The sequence below is a fragment of the Nestor notabilis genome, unplaced genomic scaffold, assembly GCF_000696875.1.
Source record: "Nestor notabilis isolate BGI_N333 unplaced genomic scaffold, ASM69687v1 scaffold20714, whole genome shotgun sequence".
Taxonomy (NCBI): Eukaryota; Metazoa; Chordata; class Aves; order Psittaciformes; family Psittacidae; genus Nestor; species Nestor notabilis.
In genome coordinates, this window is record NW_009925415.1 from 56,028 (window position 1) to 74,750 (window position 18,723).

The 18,723-nt window shown below is 37.5% G+C and overlaps 1 protein-coding gene across 1 annotated transcript in view; it reads right to left on the reverse strand.

Annotated features, from left to right (window-relative positions):
• Positions 1-18,723, reverse strand: part of LOC104404591 (contactin-1-like) — a gene marked incomplete at its 5' end in the record, with an annotated part of 46,525 nt that overhangs the window by 9,820 nt on the left and 17,982 nt on the right. Inside the window, 4 exon segments of the mRNA XM_010013053.1 lie at positions 8,064-8,220; positions 9,349-9,461; positions 11,228-11,414; positions 17,527-17,630. Of these exon segments, the coding sequence (XP_010011355.1) occupies positions 8,064-8,220; positions 9,349-9,461; positions 11,228-11,414; positions 17,527-17,630 (561 nt within the window).

Genomic DNA, 18,723 nt, shown 5'->3' on the forward strand with positions numbered 1-18,723 from the left:
CTTCCCACTGGCTTAATATGATTGTGCTGAACAGAGAAGGTGTAGAAGACAGATCAGGTAGCACTCTTACAGTGCGTACTTCAAAGAACTCCATTGTGAACTATCCATTTCTTGCTTCTATGAACAGGCTTTGGAATGCAGTGAAAGTAAAATATATGGCACTGATCTTTAAAGGCAAGAAAATTTTGACATTTAAGTCTTTCAAGTATTCTGAAAAGGGCACAGAGCATTTCAGTATGTAATAAAATGTACCATTTAATATATAAAGACAGCAAAAATACAAGTATTTGGTATGGTCACTGGCACTTTAAATGTAAGTTCAAGCTAGTAAATATGTGATTTTATCTGCTTTTTATATTTGTAGCATCAAATAAATCTATTTGTACATGAATAAAAGCCTGCCAAATAATCACACTACAAACTGTACTGTTCACAGGAGCATGACATGCCTGGTTGCAACAGGTTGTACCCCTGGGGCTGTCTAGTCTGCCCTCCCACTCACATCAGCACAGTCGCCAGCACTGGATGTCGTCAGCTGCAGCTTTGCCTAAGAATCTCCACAGATGAAAACTGCACAGCCTCTCTGGGTAACCTGCTCCAGTGCTGCACTACCCTCTGGGGGTGCTATTCCTAATGTTCAGCCTGAACCTCCCAGCTTGCAATTTCCGGCCACTGCCCCATATTTTATCATCCACCATTACCAGGACTTCAGATTCATCATCTTTGTAACTGCTCTTTCTACAGTTATGTGCTTCTGTTAGCTCATCCTTCTCTCCACCAGGTCAAATCTTGGTGTTTATTAAAGGAACTAAACTCTGTGGTACTCCCTTAATACTATACTAAAGAGGTATACATCTTCCTTACTACCAAAAAGTGTTTCTAAATTTCCCTGGGCTTTGCCACTGAAGTAACTAGAAAACTGTCACTGCTGCCTTTGACAGAGAATCGCCGGGTTTTGTTCTCTTAAAAGAGGTTTCATCAAAAGGTGTGTCACAGCAGATGTCTAACCTAAGTCTTCTGAATCACTCTCCTTGCTAAGGAGTCTGGCTAGGTTAGATGCATAAAACTGAGAGGTCTGAGTACACTACCACTCCAAGGCACCCATAAAAGTAAGAGAGACTGTTAACCACTAAACTGAAAAATACCATACAGATTTGAATAAGGCAGTTCCATGTCTTGCTACTGAAAATTAAAACACCTAAGAATTGTCCTGACTAGAAAGTATTCCCTTCTTCATGTCTAGATTATTAAGGGGAAAAAAAAGAGACGTGTCTTCCAAAGATTATTTTAAATCACTCTAAACACTACTTGGCTGGCTTTGATTTCTCAAAGCAATTAAAAATACTGTATAAATATAGTCCAGTAGTTAAATATACTACCAAGAGGTGTAAACAGAATATGCATTTGTATTAAATTAAATCATTAAGCATCAAAGGGATTACACTATTAAAGCAAAATACTAATCTTGGCATTCACTCTATGAGCTATATGATTTTTTCTGTGATATTGTTTTTTGCTATGTTGGTACATTTAATCATAAGAGGATTAAGTAACTGTCTTTTGGATTTTTTTCCATCTTCTTCTAATGGTAGAGTACAATATATGTAAAATACCAAGCATTTTGTTTCATAAAAGGGAAGAAGTATAGTGTTCCTATGTTGGTGTAATAAAAACTCTGAAAGTACCTGTGTTATATATCTCAATGACTGGATAAACTAATGAAGAAGCATAGTTAGAACCTGAATGTCAGACCTTTAATTCATTGATGAATGGATGGTCCCACTGAAACAGTGGAAATGAGAAGCTTGTTGAATTTTAAAAAAAGGTATTTCTGACTGCACACTTCACCAAAATTTATTCTTCTTCTTCCCCTTAAACATTTTAAAAGTCAGTCACTGTTTGGCGGGTAACATCCAAACTGCTGAAAACAGAAAAGAAAGTATTTAAGGGGTCTTGGAAGAAGGACTAATCCTTTGTCCATCCAGTTAATATTATTCAGGCATTTCTTAGTAGTTTTCTGAAGCTGGGAGTGCAGGGCCAGCTTTAGTAAGCCTGACCAAAGGCTTATATGGCTTAGGACAGACTCCAACTGTGGTCTGTAACAGACGCAGTGGAAAGGAAAAAAATAAACAATGGCATGCAGACTTTCTTCTTAGATTCTCACTTGTGTCAAAGTAGCTCCTGAGCTACTGTGTAGCTTCTGTTCAGTTCGAAGGCACCACAGAGTTCTCATGCCTTCACATGACTATGCAATAGCCATCAGTGGGGATTTTGCAGGCAGTTCCCAAGCTCACACAAACAGGCAGGTGGAAAGCCAGACTGAAGATGAAAGCACGAGGAAGTTACATGGTCCCTTTCAAGGCAGTGGACATTTTTTTCTGTTTTCTGATGTATAGCAGCTACACATTCCTGTCTTGTCAGTGTTCTCTGATAATAAGTAACCTATCCTGCTCTTGTTTTCTGTGATATTGTTCTCTTAAACCTCTCTTGTGCTCTAAATCCATGTATAAACACATCCAATTCCTGGCTATAAAGCCTGTCAACCACTACGGCACAGCTTAGTTATGAACCTTATGGCTAAAAACGAAATTCTGTTGTATTCACACTTTGTGTGTATCCAGGCTTTCCCTTATAAATAAACATAAATGTCAAAACAGCATCGGGATCATCACAGGATAATGCCAATTAAGAAATTGTAACTAGATATGAAAACATTTGTGCAGTCTGTCCTACTGTCGAGTTTGAATACATAAAAGAGAAGAAAACAAAACTAAGGAAAATATGGCTTTTTAAGGAAATGCTTGTTCTAGCACTAAATATGTTGTAATCTGTGAAATTGTCAAACCTGTGGTACTGGAAGAAACCAGTACAAATAAATTAGAACTGTATGAAATGAAAAGTGATGATGAAGGAAAATCAAGAGAAATACCAGAGAACGGAATATGTTGTTTTAGGCAGATTTAAGCACCAGGTTGGAGGGTATTCTGAGTATTTTCTACTTAATTTATGAGCCATGAGACATAGAAAATGGATTGTGAAAAATAATACTGTTCTTTTAAGTAAAAGATCTTTTGAAATACTTTTCTATGTATTTTTAGTTTAGAAGCTTTTTGGTACATTCTTGTCACAGATGCATAATAAGTTCCAAGACCAGTAACACAGGAGTGGCATGGCAGTTAGAGGACTGTTTTCATCAGCATTACTTACGTTTTTCACCTGTGTTCTCCTCTTTTCTTATTACTTCAACCATCTCTGCAACAGATGGACATTTCCAAATTATGATCAAAAGATTCTGATTATACATGAAAAATAAATGATTACCTGATTTACTTGATACTAATATGTGTAATAAATATCAATGTCCCCTTTAGATAATAATAATAAAAGGAAAATAAAAGATAAAATAAAATGTTTGTATGAGTTACTGTGACCAAAAATTTTGCATTTTCCTTTGAAAAAGCTATACTTCAAAGTGAATAGTTTTTCACGATCCTAAAACATGCCTCTGGCAAATGGAATTCATATGTGTATATATATGTGTGCAGTGAACACAAAGAAGCTGTAATTTTGTTCTCCAGCTATAAGCATATACAATACATAAATTATTCTTTGTCCATGTCCCTATTTAAACATAGATATTCACCTGATTTCATATTTGAAGGCAAAGGTACACCTTCCTTTTTTCCCAATATTTTCCCAAATCAGAAGTTACCCTTCACTCTTCCCCACCCTGCATGAAATTTTAAAATTTGAGACCTTGATTCTATTTTTCTTACTCTGGCATAAATTAATTACACTGAGGCCAGTGCAGTTACAGAAGTGATGTGAGAAAAAACTGAGCACCATATGGGTTTAGTTCCTACTGATTGCAAGATTGCTTTGATTACATCAATATTAGGATGATGACAAAGCACTGCAATCCAAAAAGCATGCAAGAGACAAAAAAATCTGAGCCTTTAATGTATTTCAAAGAAAACAGATAAGCCTATTATCAGCCATTGAAACAAACTCCATTGGTTAAATAAGGAACTCCAACCTTCAGCTGGTTGTGGTATTTTAAGAATGAATTTTAAATTGTAGCTCATTAATTTACTATAGTGGCCTTGAAAAATATCCCCAAGCCTCTAACTGTGTGACAGGCACTGGCCAATAAAATGCAGAAGTTCATGACTGTACTTTACACTAATTATAGCTGTATGCTGAAAGGCAGCTCAACATATATACAGAGACTGATTTTGTGAGCACATATATTTCAAGATATTCAATAAAAAGAAATGCATGTGAGATTGCTGTGTTTGATAAACTTCCTTTATACCATTCTCAACTAAAACAATATATTCTATAGGAAGCTGACTAGTTATATGAGGGTGAAGTTGCTGCAGGATGTTTGCCTCCCTCTTCAGCATGTGATTGGGTTTTCTGTGAGAAGGCAGAGGATGAAGAAAACATAAAAGAAAGATTCTCCCTTAGAAAAGGGGTTGAGCTAGAAATAACATGTATTTCTGGTTTGTTTTACATTTGACTTTCAAACGTAATTGTTAGTTAAAACGTGCTGTTATTTTTAATGCCTAAGTTAAGACCTGAGGGCCAGTTAGGGTTCCTGAACTAGATGTTCTTGTACTTAAACCTAATTCAGACCTAATTCAGAACGTGCTAAGAATTGCTCAGAGCACATCTACAACAGGCTGACAACATGGTAGCCTAGCACAGCAACAGCAGTCACAAAAATCAAGGAAATGGTTTTGGTTTGCAAAAGTGTGCAATTCATATGCCTGAAATATAGGCCAAAAGATGTCTTCTGGTGTCCTGTCTGGCCTCCAGCTGCTGATCCAGAAGACCTCAGGTCCTCTGTAGATCATGTCATGCCTTCCAGCATTGTGTGGATTTCCCTAGTAATCTGGGGCAGCTCAGATGTTACAGGTTTGGCTTAAGCTTCTGAATTACACCCTATATGACAGTTGATTATAATGGGAGTTTAGACATGTAACTCAGGTGTATTATATAGACTACTTTGGATTTGATACCCAGCAAACATCAGGAAAACACCAATCTGGAAGACACAGGCTTTCTAGACATTCCTCTCTTTTTGGTGCAGCCTTCCAGTTAGCCTAAGATCTGGTCATTCCTTGTCAGCATGCAGACTAATTTGAACCTCTGCCCTAATTGTTAATTCTCCCCATTCACTTATGCACGAAATTAATTTGGTTTGCAAAGTCTGGCATCAGGTCAAGTAAGGTAATGGTTTGATAAGATGCCTTATGTTTTGCCTTAGCAATTGTTTACATCTCTTTGTAAACGTCTAAGTTCCATTTTGGCCAGTCGACCACCAGAACACACATTCCTATCAAACTAAATCTTATCTTCTCTGCAAGTCTCTGGGAAAAAAATCATCATTACTTAATAGTTTACTGCCAGTCATCACCCTTTTGGGGCAATTATTCTAAATCGTGTCGCACTATTTTTTTAAAGATTTCTTTAAGACCAAAATTAGCTGACATAATTTGCCATGTATAGGTGTTGAAACTATGCTTCATTATGCTCTTTGGAAAAAGTATGGTTTAAGCCCAGAAATAGCCTGAAATGCTTGCACAGTTCTCTGTATACTTCACATTCCAAAGAGATTACCCTGCTATTTGTCCCTTTTTGAATGTTTCTTAAACCGAGTCCACAGAATGCTATTTTTATCTAGGCCACCAAAGGCACAGTCCCTCTCTGTCTAGCTGGGCTATGGTAGAAGTTGTGGCTAAAAGCTTGTCTGCCGTGTGGAAGAGAGAGCAATAGAAAATTCTGCAAACTAGCATTTCTAGAGTGCTCACTCTCCCAGAGGTGCTAACTCTTTACAGGCACACCTGGGGCAGGTCTTACTGGCAAGACTGATCAGCTTGGACTCAACATTGTACTGTTGTGATGGCTCTGCTTCCAGTCTGGGAAGTAATCTATCTGCTGCTACCTAAAGGGGTCTTTGCACCACACTGATGACAGATGATTACATATGTATGATAGAAACATGACTTAGGACATGTCCTGAAGATAGCAGTTGCTTCAACTTTTTTGCAGCTCATAAAATACGTTAATAGTGATTCCCCCAGAGTATGATATAACACAGTGTATTACATCTTTTGTAAAGTGGTTGACTCATACCCCAAGACATTCTCATACAAAATGGTACACAGAATTAACAGAGTGCATGCTAAAGGGATTAATAATTCAGACACTATCAGATTTCAAAACACAATTACTGAAGAATGGTCATTCAGTTTCTAGTGTAATGCCACAAAGAGCAGTAGTAGACCAAATGCAACCCAATCATTTTCATCAAAACCAGAAGTAAACAGCTAAGTAACTGTGTACATGAACTAAAATGGCGAAGTAGTAGAGAGTGATGCCAACAACCCATTCATATAGAAAGCATGGAAACTTAAGCTGTTCAAACCAACTGTGCTTTGTCATATGCAAAATTATACACCAAGGGAAAAAGAGGCCTGCCATACAGATCAGGATGGGATACCGTATCCTGGAAAGCAAGGATTCCAGGAAGGATTTGGAGCTGGTGTTGGACAAACAAGATGAACACCATTTTATAGCCAAATGCAAGGAAATAATTGCCTAATGAAAATATCTCATGAATAATGCTGGGAGTAGCAAGTGTAGGGAGATGAGACTATGTCCACAGACAGCAGAGTTGAAACAGTGCATGTAGTATCTACAGTCCTAAAGAAATTCTCAGAAGTTGGAGAGGGGAAGAGAAGAGCTGCTGAAATTATTTATGATCTGAAGAAAACGTTATGTTGGAGAAATTCAAGGTACTCGGTCTGTTTAGTATTTGAAGTCACTTGGCAGATACATATACATTCCTATAATGGGGAGAACATATCAGGCACAAAAGGATTTTTTAATCTAGACAAAAGCTGTTAAAGGAAACAATGGCCAGACCCCCAAACCAGATAAATATAGATAAAAAATCAGGCAAAAACATGTCAACAGTCAGGTGATTAATCAAGAGAAGAAAGGATATGGCAAATGATGGATTCTCCACCTCTTGATTCCATTTGATAAAGAGGGGAATAGATGCTTCATACAAATAAAAACAGTGATACCCATGAGTTCAGACTAGATTATATGAACTCTACATATTGTTGAAAACCAGCAGATTGAAGGTCCATGCCTTTAGGAATGGGAAGTACACAGATAATATAGCATAGGCATTGCTTTTTTAAAGATATAATAATGGTTGCACTATGTGACAAGAATATTGTTGATGTTTAATCCTTACTATACCTCAAGCTAATTTTTAATTGAAAAGAGAAGAATACCATGGAAGTGTTTAAATCATAACCTTGCAAAGACACTGTCCAAGTCCTTGATGTTTATTAATATGTTCTACTTCACAAACTGTATGCTAAAGTACTACTTAAATTACAAAACTAACAGGAAAGAGATGTGCAGACTATTTTTGAGCTCGTATTAAGAGTCAGAATTGAGCACAAGTTAAATCAGCCTGAGGCATGCTCCCTTCCCCTCTTTACCAATCATCCTGACCACTCTAACATAGAGCATGTTGCATTTCTCACTGCTTTTTATCTCTTCATGTCACAGCTTTCCTCTTCCGTGGAAAGTGGAACTTCCCTAGTAATTGGTCTGTGGATCACAGTGGACCACTAACTTTCCTCAGTTACTTTCTTTAGTGGCAGTTGACAAAAGAATGAGGTAAGAGGCAACAGGTACTAGGAACTATAGGATTATTCATATCTTGAGCCTCAGGCCTGCGCCATGTAGTAATGCTTGTAGGACACATACTGGAAGTGGCAGCCTAACTGAAGGCACCAGTAGAAACAGACTGATATTTGGAAGATTAGCAGTGCCTCCAGGATTGAGCTGGACTGCTGGGTCTTCAGACATATTCTAGATAACCTCTAATTCTCAACGCAGTCACTGCTGAAGAGCTACCTCTCAAAGTCTGGATGGGAATGGAGCGCCCATCTCTGGATAGGATGCAAGAAGAAAATATTCAGTCCAAGATTCCCAAGGAGTATGGGAAAGAAGAAAGGAAGTTATCTGCTTACCTGAAATCTTTATTTGAGCTACTTCTCCATCTCCTCCTTCACTGTGTGCTCGGACCTCAACAACATATTCACCATCACTGGGGACTGGGACCTCTATTGTGTGCTTTCCAGTTGAAAACAACTTGCCTTCATGTTGTCCATCTGGTCTATAAAGTACCTGGTAAAGTCATAGTAAGTATAGTTATTGAAATGCTACATTTCCATGAAAACACAGTTACGTATATACATGTCAAAGAAAAAGTATTAAGTTTTTATTTATATATGAAGCCTGTATATATACATATCAAAACTTAGTGGCTGATACTTTTTCCATTTTTACATAGGGTGAATCTGGCCAGGATGTTTCCTCATTATTTTATCTGTTACAAAATTATGCCACCTTCTGAAAAATAATTTCATCCCTTACATTTGAAATAAATAATTAAATGATAGAAGATTCTATGATGACTTTATGATTCTAAGATACTAGTGCAGCTGGCAGAGAGTATCAAATAAAAATCTTAAGAACTCAGCTGGGTTTTCCTACATAAAATTTATTATCATTTTAATAAATGAAACAATTATTAATTTTATTATTAACTCTATCGATGTTAAACTATTGCAAATGTGATGGTATATGTCTTGTGGGACCTTTAGGAAAGATCCCCACCCCTTCTGGAGTCGTCTCTGTGAAACGTTGTCAGCAATTCCCAGGAAGCAGTTCAACTCCTCAAGCAAAATTTGTACATGTAGGACATGATACTAATTTTCTTACTGCCAAGCAAGCAGCAAAGTTAAAGAGGAATTAATTTTTGAAGCTTTCTATACACCCTATACTTAGTATATACACTTGCTCTAGTTCTACAGTAATTGCATCTAATGATGTGAAATGTCCCTTCCTTCCTCTACCTTCCTAGGCTTTAAAGAACTCCTGTTCCAGGAACTGTAGCTCCCCTACAGATGTGAAAGGAAAGCTGGAACAACTAACACTATTATAAGGAAAAACTGCAAAGTGTATGATTTTTTAAGCATTATTTTTATCCAATAGACAATAAGTGTAAGCATATGGGAAATTTGGTTGCTGCAGTTGCTATCTAAACTTTCCCATAATATGGCTTACCACTCAAATGAGTTTCGGTGCTCCAATGTTTTCCCATCATACTGACTAAGCCCACTGGCTTTGCCCTAAGCCTACTTGATGTCTGTGATCTCTTTAGCATGCACCTATGCTTAAGTATAAAAATTCAACACCGTCTATGAAATACAGCTTATGTAAGATACACAAAGATTAAAGGTATTTTCATACCTTGTATCCTTCAACTGCAGACTCATTCGACATAGCCTTCACATGATCCCAGGTGATGATGTACCTTGAACCAGATCTCACAGAACTGATAATTCTTGGTCGCTGGCTTGGAGCTGAAAAGCAACATATGTATAATGTGCACATAAATGAGATTTTATAAACATTCAGTGACATTTCTATTAAGACATGTAAAAATACTGAAAGGGAAATTAGGCTGATCTTTATAAAATTAAGGGATAGTCTCCTTCTTGGAATGAACTGCTACAGCTCCAGCCAGGCAATTTTTGATGGCTTGCACAGTGGCTGCTTTGTGGTTTTACCTTTCTGCGTTGCCAGAGTGGAAGTGGCCAACATTACCCTTCAATATGTTGCTGACCATGTGTATTTGCTGGCATGCAACTATGTTCAGAACGTCCCAGAAATATGGCTTAAGTAGTATTTATACATTGAGATTAAATATTTAATTAACTATTTAAAGGCATTTCTACAGCATTTAACTCAGTAGAAATCGGAGTACCTCACTGCAGAAACCATTAATTGTATTACACACAATAAGCTTATAAAATGAAGTCTTATTCAACCAAAATGAACCCTGCAGGTGCAAGTTGCACAATACACTATTTACTGACAGAAACCTTCAAATGAGTTGTATGTATTTTTAGCCCATATAAGTGTGTTTTAAATACACAAGATGTATTTCTTAATTGAAAATTGCCCAGCATATGTTAGTGCGAGGTATCATCATTAAGTCAGGAGCTATATTCAGAAATCTATTATGGCATGAAAGTTCAAGGGTGTGATTCAGACACCAACTTTTAAGGCTGCCTGATACTCTGTTCATGAAAATGGCATCGATCACACTTTAATTGCCAGAATACAATCATTCTCACTATTGTTTATAACAGAAAGACAGCTTATAGATGCCTAAGTAATAGCTGGTCTGAATTGTTTATTATTTGTACTATAGACTCATAGATTCATAGAATGGTTAGAGTTGAAAAGGACCTAAGATCATGTAGTTCCAACGCCCCTGCCATAGGCAGGGACACCTTGCACTAAACCATGTCACCCAAGACTCCATCCAACCTGGCCTTGAATACTGCTAGGGATGGAGCATTTACCACATCTTTGGGCAACCCATTCCAGTGCCTCACTACCCTCACAGTAAAGAACTTCTTCCTTATATATAACCTGAACTTCCCCTGTTTAAGTCTGAACCTGTTACCCCTTGTCCTATTGCTACAGTCCCTGGTGAAGAGTCCCTAACATTGACTATCATGTCCAGGTCTGGGCCCCTCAGTACTGGAAAGGCACTGGTAATCCGGAGTGAGTTCAGCAGAGACCCACCAACTTGGTGAGATCTGGAGCACTCGCCCTGTGAAGGGTGGGTGAGAAAGCTGCGATTGTTAACCCTGGAGAAGAGCCCATGTCTGTTTTTACAGGGAGGTTATCAAGAAGGAGGATCCAGGCTCTTCAAAGTGGTATGGCAGGAGGATGATTGACAAAAGGCACAAATTTGATTAAAAGTGGCTCAGAAAAAGTCAGGCAGTAGAACAGGTTTCCCAGAGCCGTTGTGCAGTTTCTGTCCCTAGAGGTTTTCAAGATTCAACTGCATAAAGTCCTGAGCAACCTGACCTGAGCTTGTAGCTGACCCTCCTATGAGCCTATAATCTTAAGTCTCTTTACAGCCTTCTGTAAAATATCCACATTGGCAGGAAAAGAGAGGAAGGAGCGCCTAGTAGATATTTTCAGACAAAGAGCCAATACCACATTGGAGAACACTGGGTATATGAATGAGAAGACACGTTTGAAAAAATGATGCGACATCCAATAATGCAGTGCATGACTTTATACTTAACCTAATGCTCCATTTACTTACGTGCTTTCCTAGTAATGACATCAATGGTTCTGCTGGGAGGTCCATAACCTGCACTATTGAAGGCAGAAACATCTACATGGTAGCGAGTGTTAGGCTTCAGGTTTTCCAGTTTGGTTGAATATTCTTGATTGCTCACTTGTACCCGCTGTGCAGCTGCTTCTTTATCATGAGCAGCCCAGTAACGAACCTGTAAGCAAGAAAATGTAAGGATTAAATTTCACAAATTCATTCACAAGTTTTATAAAAAAATATTTTGCTGGGTATTTCTATACTTTGGGTAGTAAGTGAGTTAAAAGAAATCTAACAGCAATGGCATGAAATTCCTTCTACAGTCTGTGATTTTAACCAAGTTGTTAAATAAAGAAATAGAAACAAACTCAGATTTTACACCCACAGTGGTTTAACTTGTTCTCAGATACATCATTACAAGTCTGGGAGATGGATAATGCCTTCAGAGAACAAGACTATTTTCTTCTTGCTCTCTTATTTGAGCATTTTATTCTGAACTTTCTTATTGTTTTCCTACACTACAATGTAGACTAAACTCTACTAACATTTCCACAATATTTCGTTTAAAATGTCTTACAAATTTAATCCTTTTGTACTTCTATCTAGGGAATGAGAAGTATTCAGTGCGTTATCTATATGTGCAGGTCTAGATACTGGTACCTAACTATTTTCTAAAGTTCTTTGGCTAAATTCAATCAGATTTCATAGTACAATATGTCATTTGTCAAAGTAGATGTAAGTGTAAGCATGTAGCATCTTAAAATCCAAAGCCAATTAACTGTTCATAGAAATTCTGTTGTTTGGGGTTTTTTCTGGTTTGTATTTTTTTTTTCTCCAATAAATGGTTCCATTCTACTTTAATTCATTCCACATTACAAAGCTCCAGTTTAAAAGAGAATAATTCCTGTGGAGAGATGCCATTCCATAGGGTTCTATTCTGCATGGCTTTGTGAGATGTAAAACACTGACAGTCTCTGGGTTTTGTCTGGTTTATAGCCATTTGCATAAGACTAAATTAGTCCACTAACCTGAAAAAGGGGAAAGTCACGCCCATTACGTTTTGGTTTTGAGTGTTGTTACTGTCAGCATTTCTGCTCAGCTTCTCCCTGTCTTCATAATGATTTTTGGGTATGTTAAATGAGGAGCTTTTAATTTTTTCTAGGAAGAGGTTAATGTTCTTGGTAATTTCAGGCTCTAGGAAAAATATTGCTTTGTAAGATTTGACTCATGACATCAGATATCCTGTTGTTTTATCTTTTTAATAGCAACCGCTTTGTATCTGTTCTGCTGACATTAGTTTTCCTTGAAACTTCATTTAAGATACAGGCTAGAAAAGCAGACAGTTTGTCAAGGTGTTAATATTGCAGTTCTCCTCTTTACAAATTTTGGGTATGACCCTTGCTTGGCATGTCTTTATTATCTCTTGTTCACATTTAGATTGAAATGTTTTATAAAAATATTTCTTCCTTTTACCTCTTTTACTGTGGCTGAATGAAGAGAAGTGCAGTAGAGGATTTCTTTTCACCTACTTCAAATGTCTTTGAACACAGTAACATCCAATATAAGTACACAGAGGTTACTCTAATTTAAATACTGAAGTCTCCTGTTAATATTTGTTGCCTCAGTTTTGTCTACCAGTGTTAGAGGTTACTCATACTCTGATTACTATAAATGTGACAATACCTTAACGGCTTTTCTCAGTCTTTCCTGATGTAGAGAGAATCCCATTTTATCTGCAGCCAAACTGGCTCTGATTTTTAAATACAGTATGCATACCTGACTTTCACCAGGCACAAACAGGTAATTTTTTAGTTATATAATATATGTCCTGAACAGTGTTTTAGTAGTTTAATCCACTAGCATCCTAAACATCAGTTTACTGTAATTTAGGCACTCGCACTCATTAAATTCCCACTTATCAATGTGTCTATTTTACTGAGTCAACAGCCTTTACCCCAAAGTGAGTGAGGAATGTGCACCCTATCCATCGTGCAGGCTTCTCTAGCAAGGTGGTAACCTCCACTTGATGAATCTGAAATTGGCATGGTCATTTCAGCTGAAGGTCTGACTATCATCTTCAAATAAGAATTTTCTTTTATGTGATTAACAAACTGTTGTAGATAAGCTGCTGCTGTTGAATACAACCAGCTGTATACCATAAGCTGTTAACTGCGTCTGACACAAGTGTGAGAGGGCATGTACATCAGGAGCCAGAGGTTGCCATACCTATCTCTGCCCCTAAGTTCAGACAAGTTTCTAGCCTACAGCAAAGGGATGTCTGTGAAGTTCTAGGTGGCCAAAAGTTTTCTAGCTATGACAATACCAATGGTAGCTTTGTTGTTGATATTAACTGGCTATTGAAGACTAGTTAATTCATTTTTAGTATGTTGTACTATGCTAATTAAGTAGCTGTTTTACCTAAAGCAAACACACTTTATGTGAAGCTTTTGTTAATCATAGGCATATGCTGGAAGCCTTTGAATACTTCTGACTTGCAAAACTTCCTACAATCCTACTGTTCATTTGCACTACAGTGATACTAAGGGCGTACTATAACAAGTAATATATAGCATAAAGCAAGACAAGTGAGAACAATGAATGAAAATGTAAATTACTTCACTGAGAGCATATTACATTTCAGACAGAAGTAATATAACTTAAATATTAAAATAAATTTAAATCCCAAATATTATTGTTCTTGGCTGCAATGTTGTGGACTTCATTGTTCCTACAGTGTGTGAGCTCTGCATCATACACTCAGAATGTTCTTCTTTACCTTTTCATTTTAATATACAGTCATATCTATATATTTGGGTCATTGTAACTATTCTTGGAAAAGAAAAAAATTGAAGTTAGATGACTCCCTTGAGAGCTAAGAAAAAGTACTGTCTTCTTTATTTCTACATTTCTCTTCTCACTTGTTATTTAAGTAATTTAAAAGTCTCTTGATATAAATTGGAAATTTCTTTCACGCTCTAACTCTGTGGATAGCTAGAATTAAATGCTCCATTACTTCAGGAAGCCACATTTCCCACTTCACTCAGTAATCACTCTGTCTTTTTCTTAAGGAGCCTGGATAATAACCCTGGACAGTCTGCTTTTTCCTGGTGCTCTGTGTTTACCTTGTTAGGGTAATCTATTGGTCATGAATCCCCAGGGGACACAGGATGGTGTTTTACTGCAGCTCTAGAGTTTGTTGTAGGACATAAGCCAACAGTGATCTGTGGGAAGGAATACTTTATCCATCATAAATGAGTGCAGCCCTCTGTGCTGAAATCAGGGAAAAATACTCTTTCATGGTACTCAAATTTTAGTATGCAGAAATACACCAGCAGTTGTTTCTGTAACTGTCATGAAACAACAGCTCTCGTAGTCATGAAAGATTTACAAAGGAAAAACATATAAGAGATACTTTACATTAAAAAAGAATACCAATACCATATTTCAGTAAATGAGGGACAATGGTGGTGAGTAGTGATACATTTGTTCAATAAAATAGACATATCTTTTGCATAGAAGCAGCAGGAAATGAGGATAGTGTCTTTGGTACTGCATGCACTGAAGAGCTGTGGCTCTTAGGAGGCTATTGTAAGGACTCATAAATCTTGAATATCTCTATATGGATGGAGACAGGTTTTCTACTTTATCTCTTCTGTAAGTGTGAGTTGAGGATACTCCTCTGTAATGGCAAAATGTATCAGTTCACACTCATCACCATGAGGGCAGCCATCCTGACACTATGCATTAGTGTCAAGAAAATCTGACTCCTCCTGGTGTGAAAAGTGTTGTGTCACAGGTGAAATACCTTCAGGTACTTTGCTCAGGGTACTCCCACCTCTTCAACTCTAGCATTTAAAAGGTCAATTATGCAATTTATAGGTAATAATAAAGACCAAAATGAAACTGAGAAGGTGTTCTGATGAATGAGGGATTTTGCTAACCTGTGTTACAGCAGAACAGTAATTAAAAAACTAAATATTGGAATATTTCTTGATGCCAGTAGAGACAGAGCCTTCCAGACATGTTCACTGGAGTTTTATAATGTATTTTGAATGCTCCTTCCCTCTCAACTTCTATTGTAACTATCTGCAGCCTTGATCTTCCAGAGGAGAGCCGTCTATTTTTGCCCTGTCATGTGGCTCCTTCAGGACTGGTGGGAGAGCTGATCTTCAGAAGCATAGGACTTTCTTCTTGTCTGCAGCACAGAAGCACGAGTTTGCCCTTTGCTCCTTTCCCCTCTACTAGAATGAGGCTGGTGATTGCTCTAGAGAAAATGATCTCAGAATTAACACCTTATCAAGCTCCACGGGGCAGTAATTCATGCCTATCAGTCTGGTTATTGTGTAGCCAGATGGGAATGTTTTTCCACAGTCCTGAAAACTAGAAGATTACTTTAGACATTCATATCCTAATGCCCATCTTGCTGTATATATGCAAACCATCCAGCTCACTCTGGACTTGTGGAAGTGTAGTACTTCTCTAGGAATGAGTGGATAAAGTTACACTCCAAGCTATCAAAATAAGACCACACCCTGCATATCTATCATCTGTGTAACAGAGCTCTCCACCCGTTCCCAGGGTACCTCACCTTGCATAGGAACAGGATTAATTCTCTTTCCAACCCAAAGATCCTTCATGCTTCTTTCCAACTTTTTTCTATTGACTGTTCCATGTATCCTGTTCTTTCCTGCTTACACCTCTTCCTTCCCTTCTTCCCCTGCTGTCCCTTGATAGCAACTCAGACAGCTTTATGTAAAATGAAGTAAAATTAAAAAAAATGACCAAAAGCTATGGGAATGTTCTCCCACCATGATGTTCTTTTTCCATTTAGCCTTACCTCTCCAGCCTTCCTACCCTATGTCCTGTTACAACTCTCAACATCCATTGTCATGCTCTATCAATCACTACTGCAATCCCAACCTCTTTCAGCACTCCTTTTGCTGCTGTCCCCACACTCCCACCAGTCCCTTTGTGCCTGCCAAGCATCTGTTCTGGTTATTTGAGGCATGCAGGTTTCATGCCCAGTTTCTGCACAGACCGTCCAGCTCAGGGGTGCAACACAGCTACACAGCTGGCTGGCTCCAGCTCGCAGATCTGGGCACTTCACCCAGCTCTCAGTTATGACCATGAATTTGCCTATCTTATTCTAGCTGCAAAATCCCTATAAAAACACCACACCAGTGAGCTGCTTTAGTAAATTAGGAATTACCATGGATGCCACTGTTTTAATTTCGAATCCCAGTGTCCTCTGCTTATAATTTTAAAACTTTATGTGTGTACTGTGTAGAATCAAACTTTATATGGGACATTATGCTAGTTCTTATTGAGATCTCTGCTATGGTGTTATTCCAGTATCCCAAAAGTGCTACATAAACCTCATGGAGACAGAAACAGATTGGGAAATATAGAAACAAGTACTACTAATTAAAAGAACATTTATTCATAGATTTCAGTTATAAAAATACATTCTATGAGTTTTCTTCACATTTGTGTGTGCTTATTTTGGAACACAGAGGCTACCATCAAGCAGCTGACAACTTAAATTACAAAGCAAGTCACTAACAAACTACAGCCCAAATCCGCATTTTGGAGTGCAGCCAAAATAAGCCCGCTGCATATTGCAAAGTTTGTCAGCATCCACTGTGCATGGATGATATTAAAACTTCCCTTCTGGAGTACTACATGGCCATTTCTGGTTGCACCCGCCCTGTGGCTGTTGTCATCTTTGTACAAGGACAAGAACAATTTTTACTGGTAGTACCACTTAGTCTTGGACCAGATGAATATAGCTTGAAGCTCTTTTTCATGTGGAGAATAGAAACCATGAACAAAACATCGCTGTCTTGCACAACAGCAAGTCTCTGTTATACTGGTTTCTGGGCATTTGTCACACAGTACCACTTACTATGGGATTTGTGGGTAAATGATATTAATAACTGCTGATAATTAAATGGGTTATAAGTTACTTACAATTTCATGTCCGTGTTGACAATTACACTCAATACTTAATTTCAGTATGTTTTCAGAAGATAGAGATAGGCATTCAGTTACTTAACACAGACAAGACTCTTTCACGAAATAATGAGCACATACATTTGTTAATATGTTTTAGTAACAAAGTACATAGCACCAAAAATAATCTGTTTCTCAAGATGTAAAATCTGTACAGCAAATGACAACTCAACAGTAGTGAACCTTATGAGATAGAATACTAGAGTAGGAATTATTCTTGCATTTAAATACCGAAATTAAATGAATGAGAAGCTATAAAGTGCCACCTCTAGACTCACCTGATATCCTTCCACAGATTTATCAGAAACATGGTGCCAAGAAACAGACATTTCCGAAGACGACAAAACTTTTACACCTACATCTGTAGGTATTTCAGTTGGAGCTGGAAGATAAAACACATGTTAATCACTCAACCTCATGTAGTGATTTTGTTATACTCACTCACAGGGGTTCTTTTCACTCCAGTATTTTCTATTATTTTATTGCTATCAAGGAGCCAAATGTGTTTTTCTTTAATCTGGTTTTACTTGAGTAAACTTTGAATTCAGTGATGATCTGTATGGAAAATGACTATAAAAACAAAGCAATGATCATATTACTTGTCTCAGACCATGTATTTTTATGCTTCAACAGATTCTGTGCTGAAATGTGTGTAAATTAAAACCAGGCTTTCATAAACAGAATGAAGCATACAGTGATCTTTTACTAAATTGGACAGCAGTCACAGATGATATACATCAGATCTTTTTAAGCTACTTACAAATAATCATGCGTATGTCACCTAGTTATGATGATGTAAAGTTTTTATGGACCAGACATTCAATACAGAGTGGGCCAGTGGCACATATAAACTTGAACTAGGTGTGAAATAATCCAAGACCACTCTTCTATCAAGCATACATCGGATTGTTGATTTTGTGTTCTTAGTTCTGAACAGCAGCCAAAGCAGAATACAGACCATTATCATGTGATAAGCTTTTATTCAGGGCTTAGAATACTAAGTTCTAGTTTCATTATAAGAAGCTGTTAATTTCACTGCTGCTTGCATTTTAAGTGAGGTAAGGAATTTAAAAAGGCATAAACTTAACAATGTCTATAAAAGATAAAGTTTTCCAAGCTAAGAACAGTTCTCTGTCGCAGGCCTTTTGAAACAAGTTGCAACAGACAGGCATGGCAGCCCAAGCTGAGGAAAGCTTTCATATACTTAATCTTCCAACTGGGCATCCAGTCAACTATGCATCAAAACAGCCACTGTTAAGAAAAAAATCAGTTACATCTCTCATGAAAAGTATCCCAGGTAACAAAATAATCTTATATGCAAAGTTACCTTTTGTAATTGTCTTTCAATGGCTGTTAATAATGCAAATGTATAATTAAAAAATGATACATTATTGCAAAATTGTTTTCATAATGACAGCAATTTAGATAAGCAAAAGGCCTGTACACTCATTACTAGCAATCATTACTAACTACTA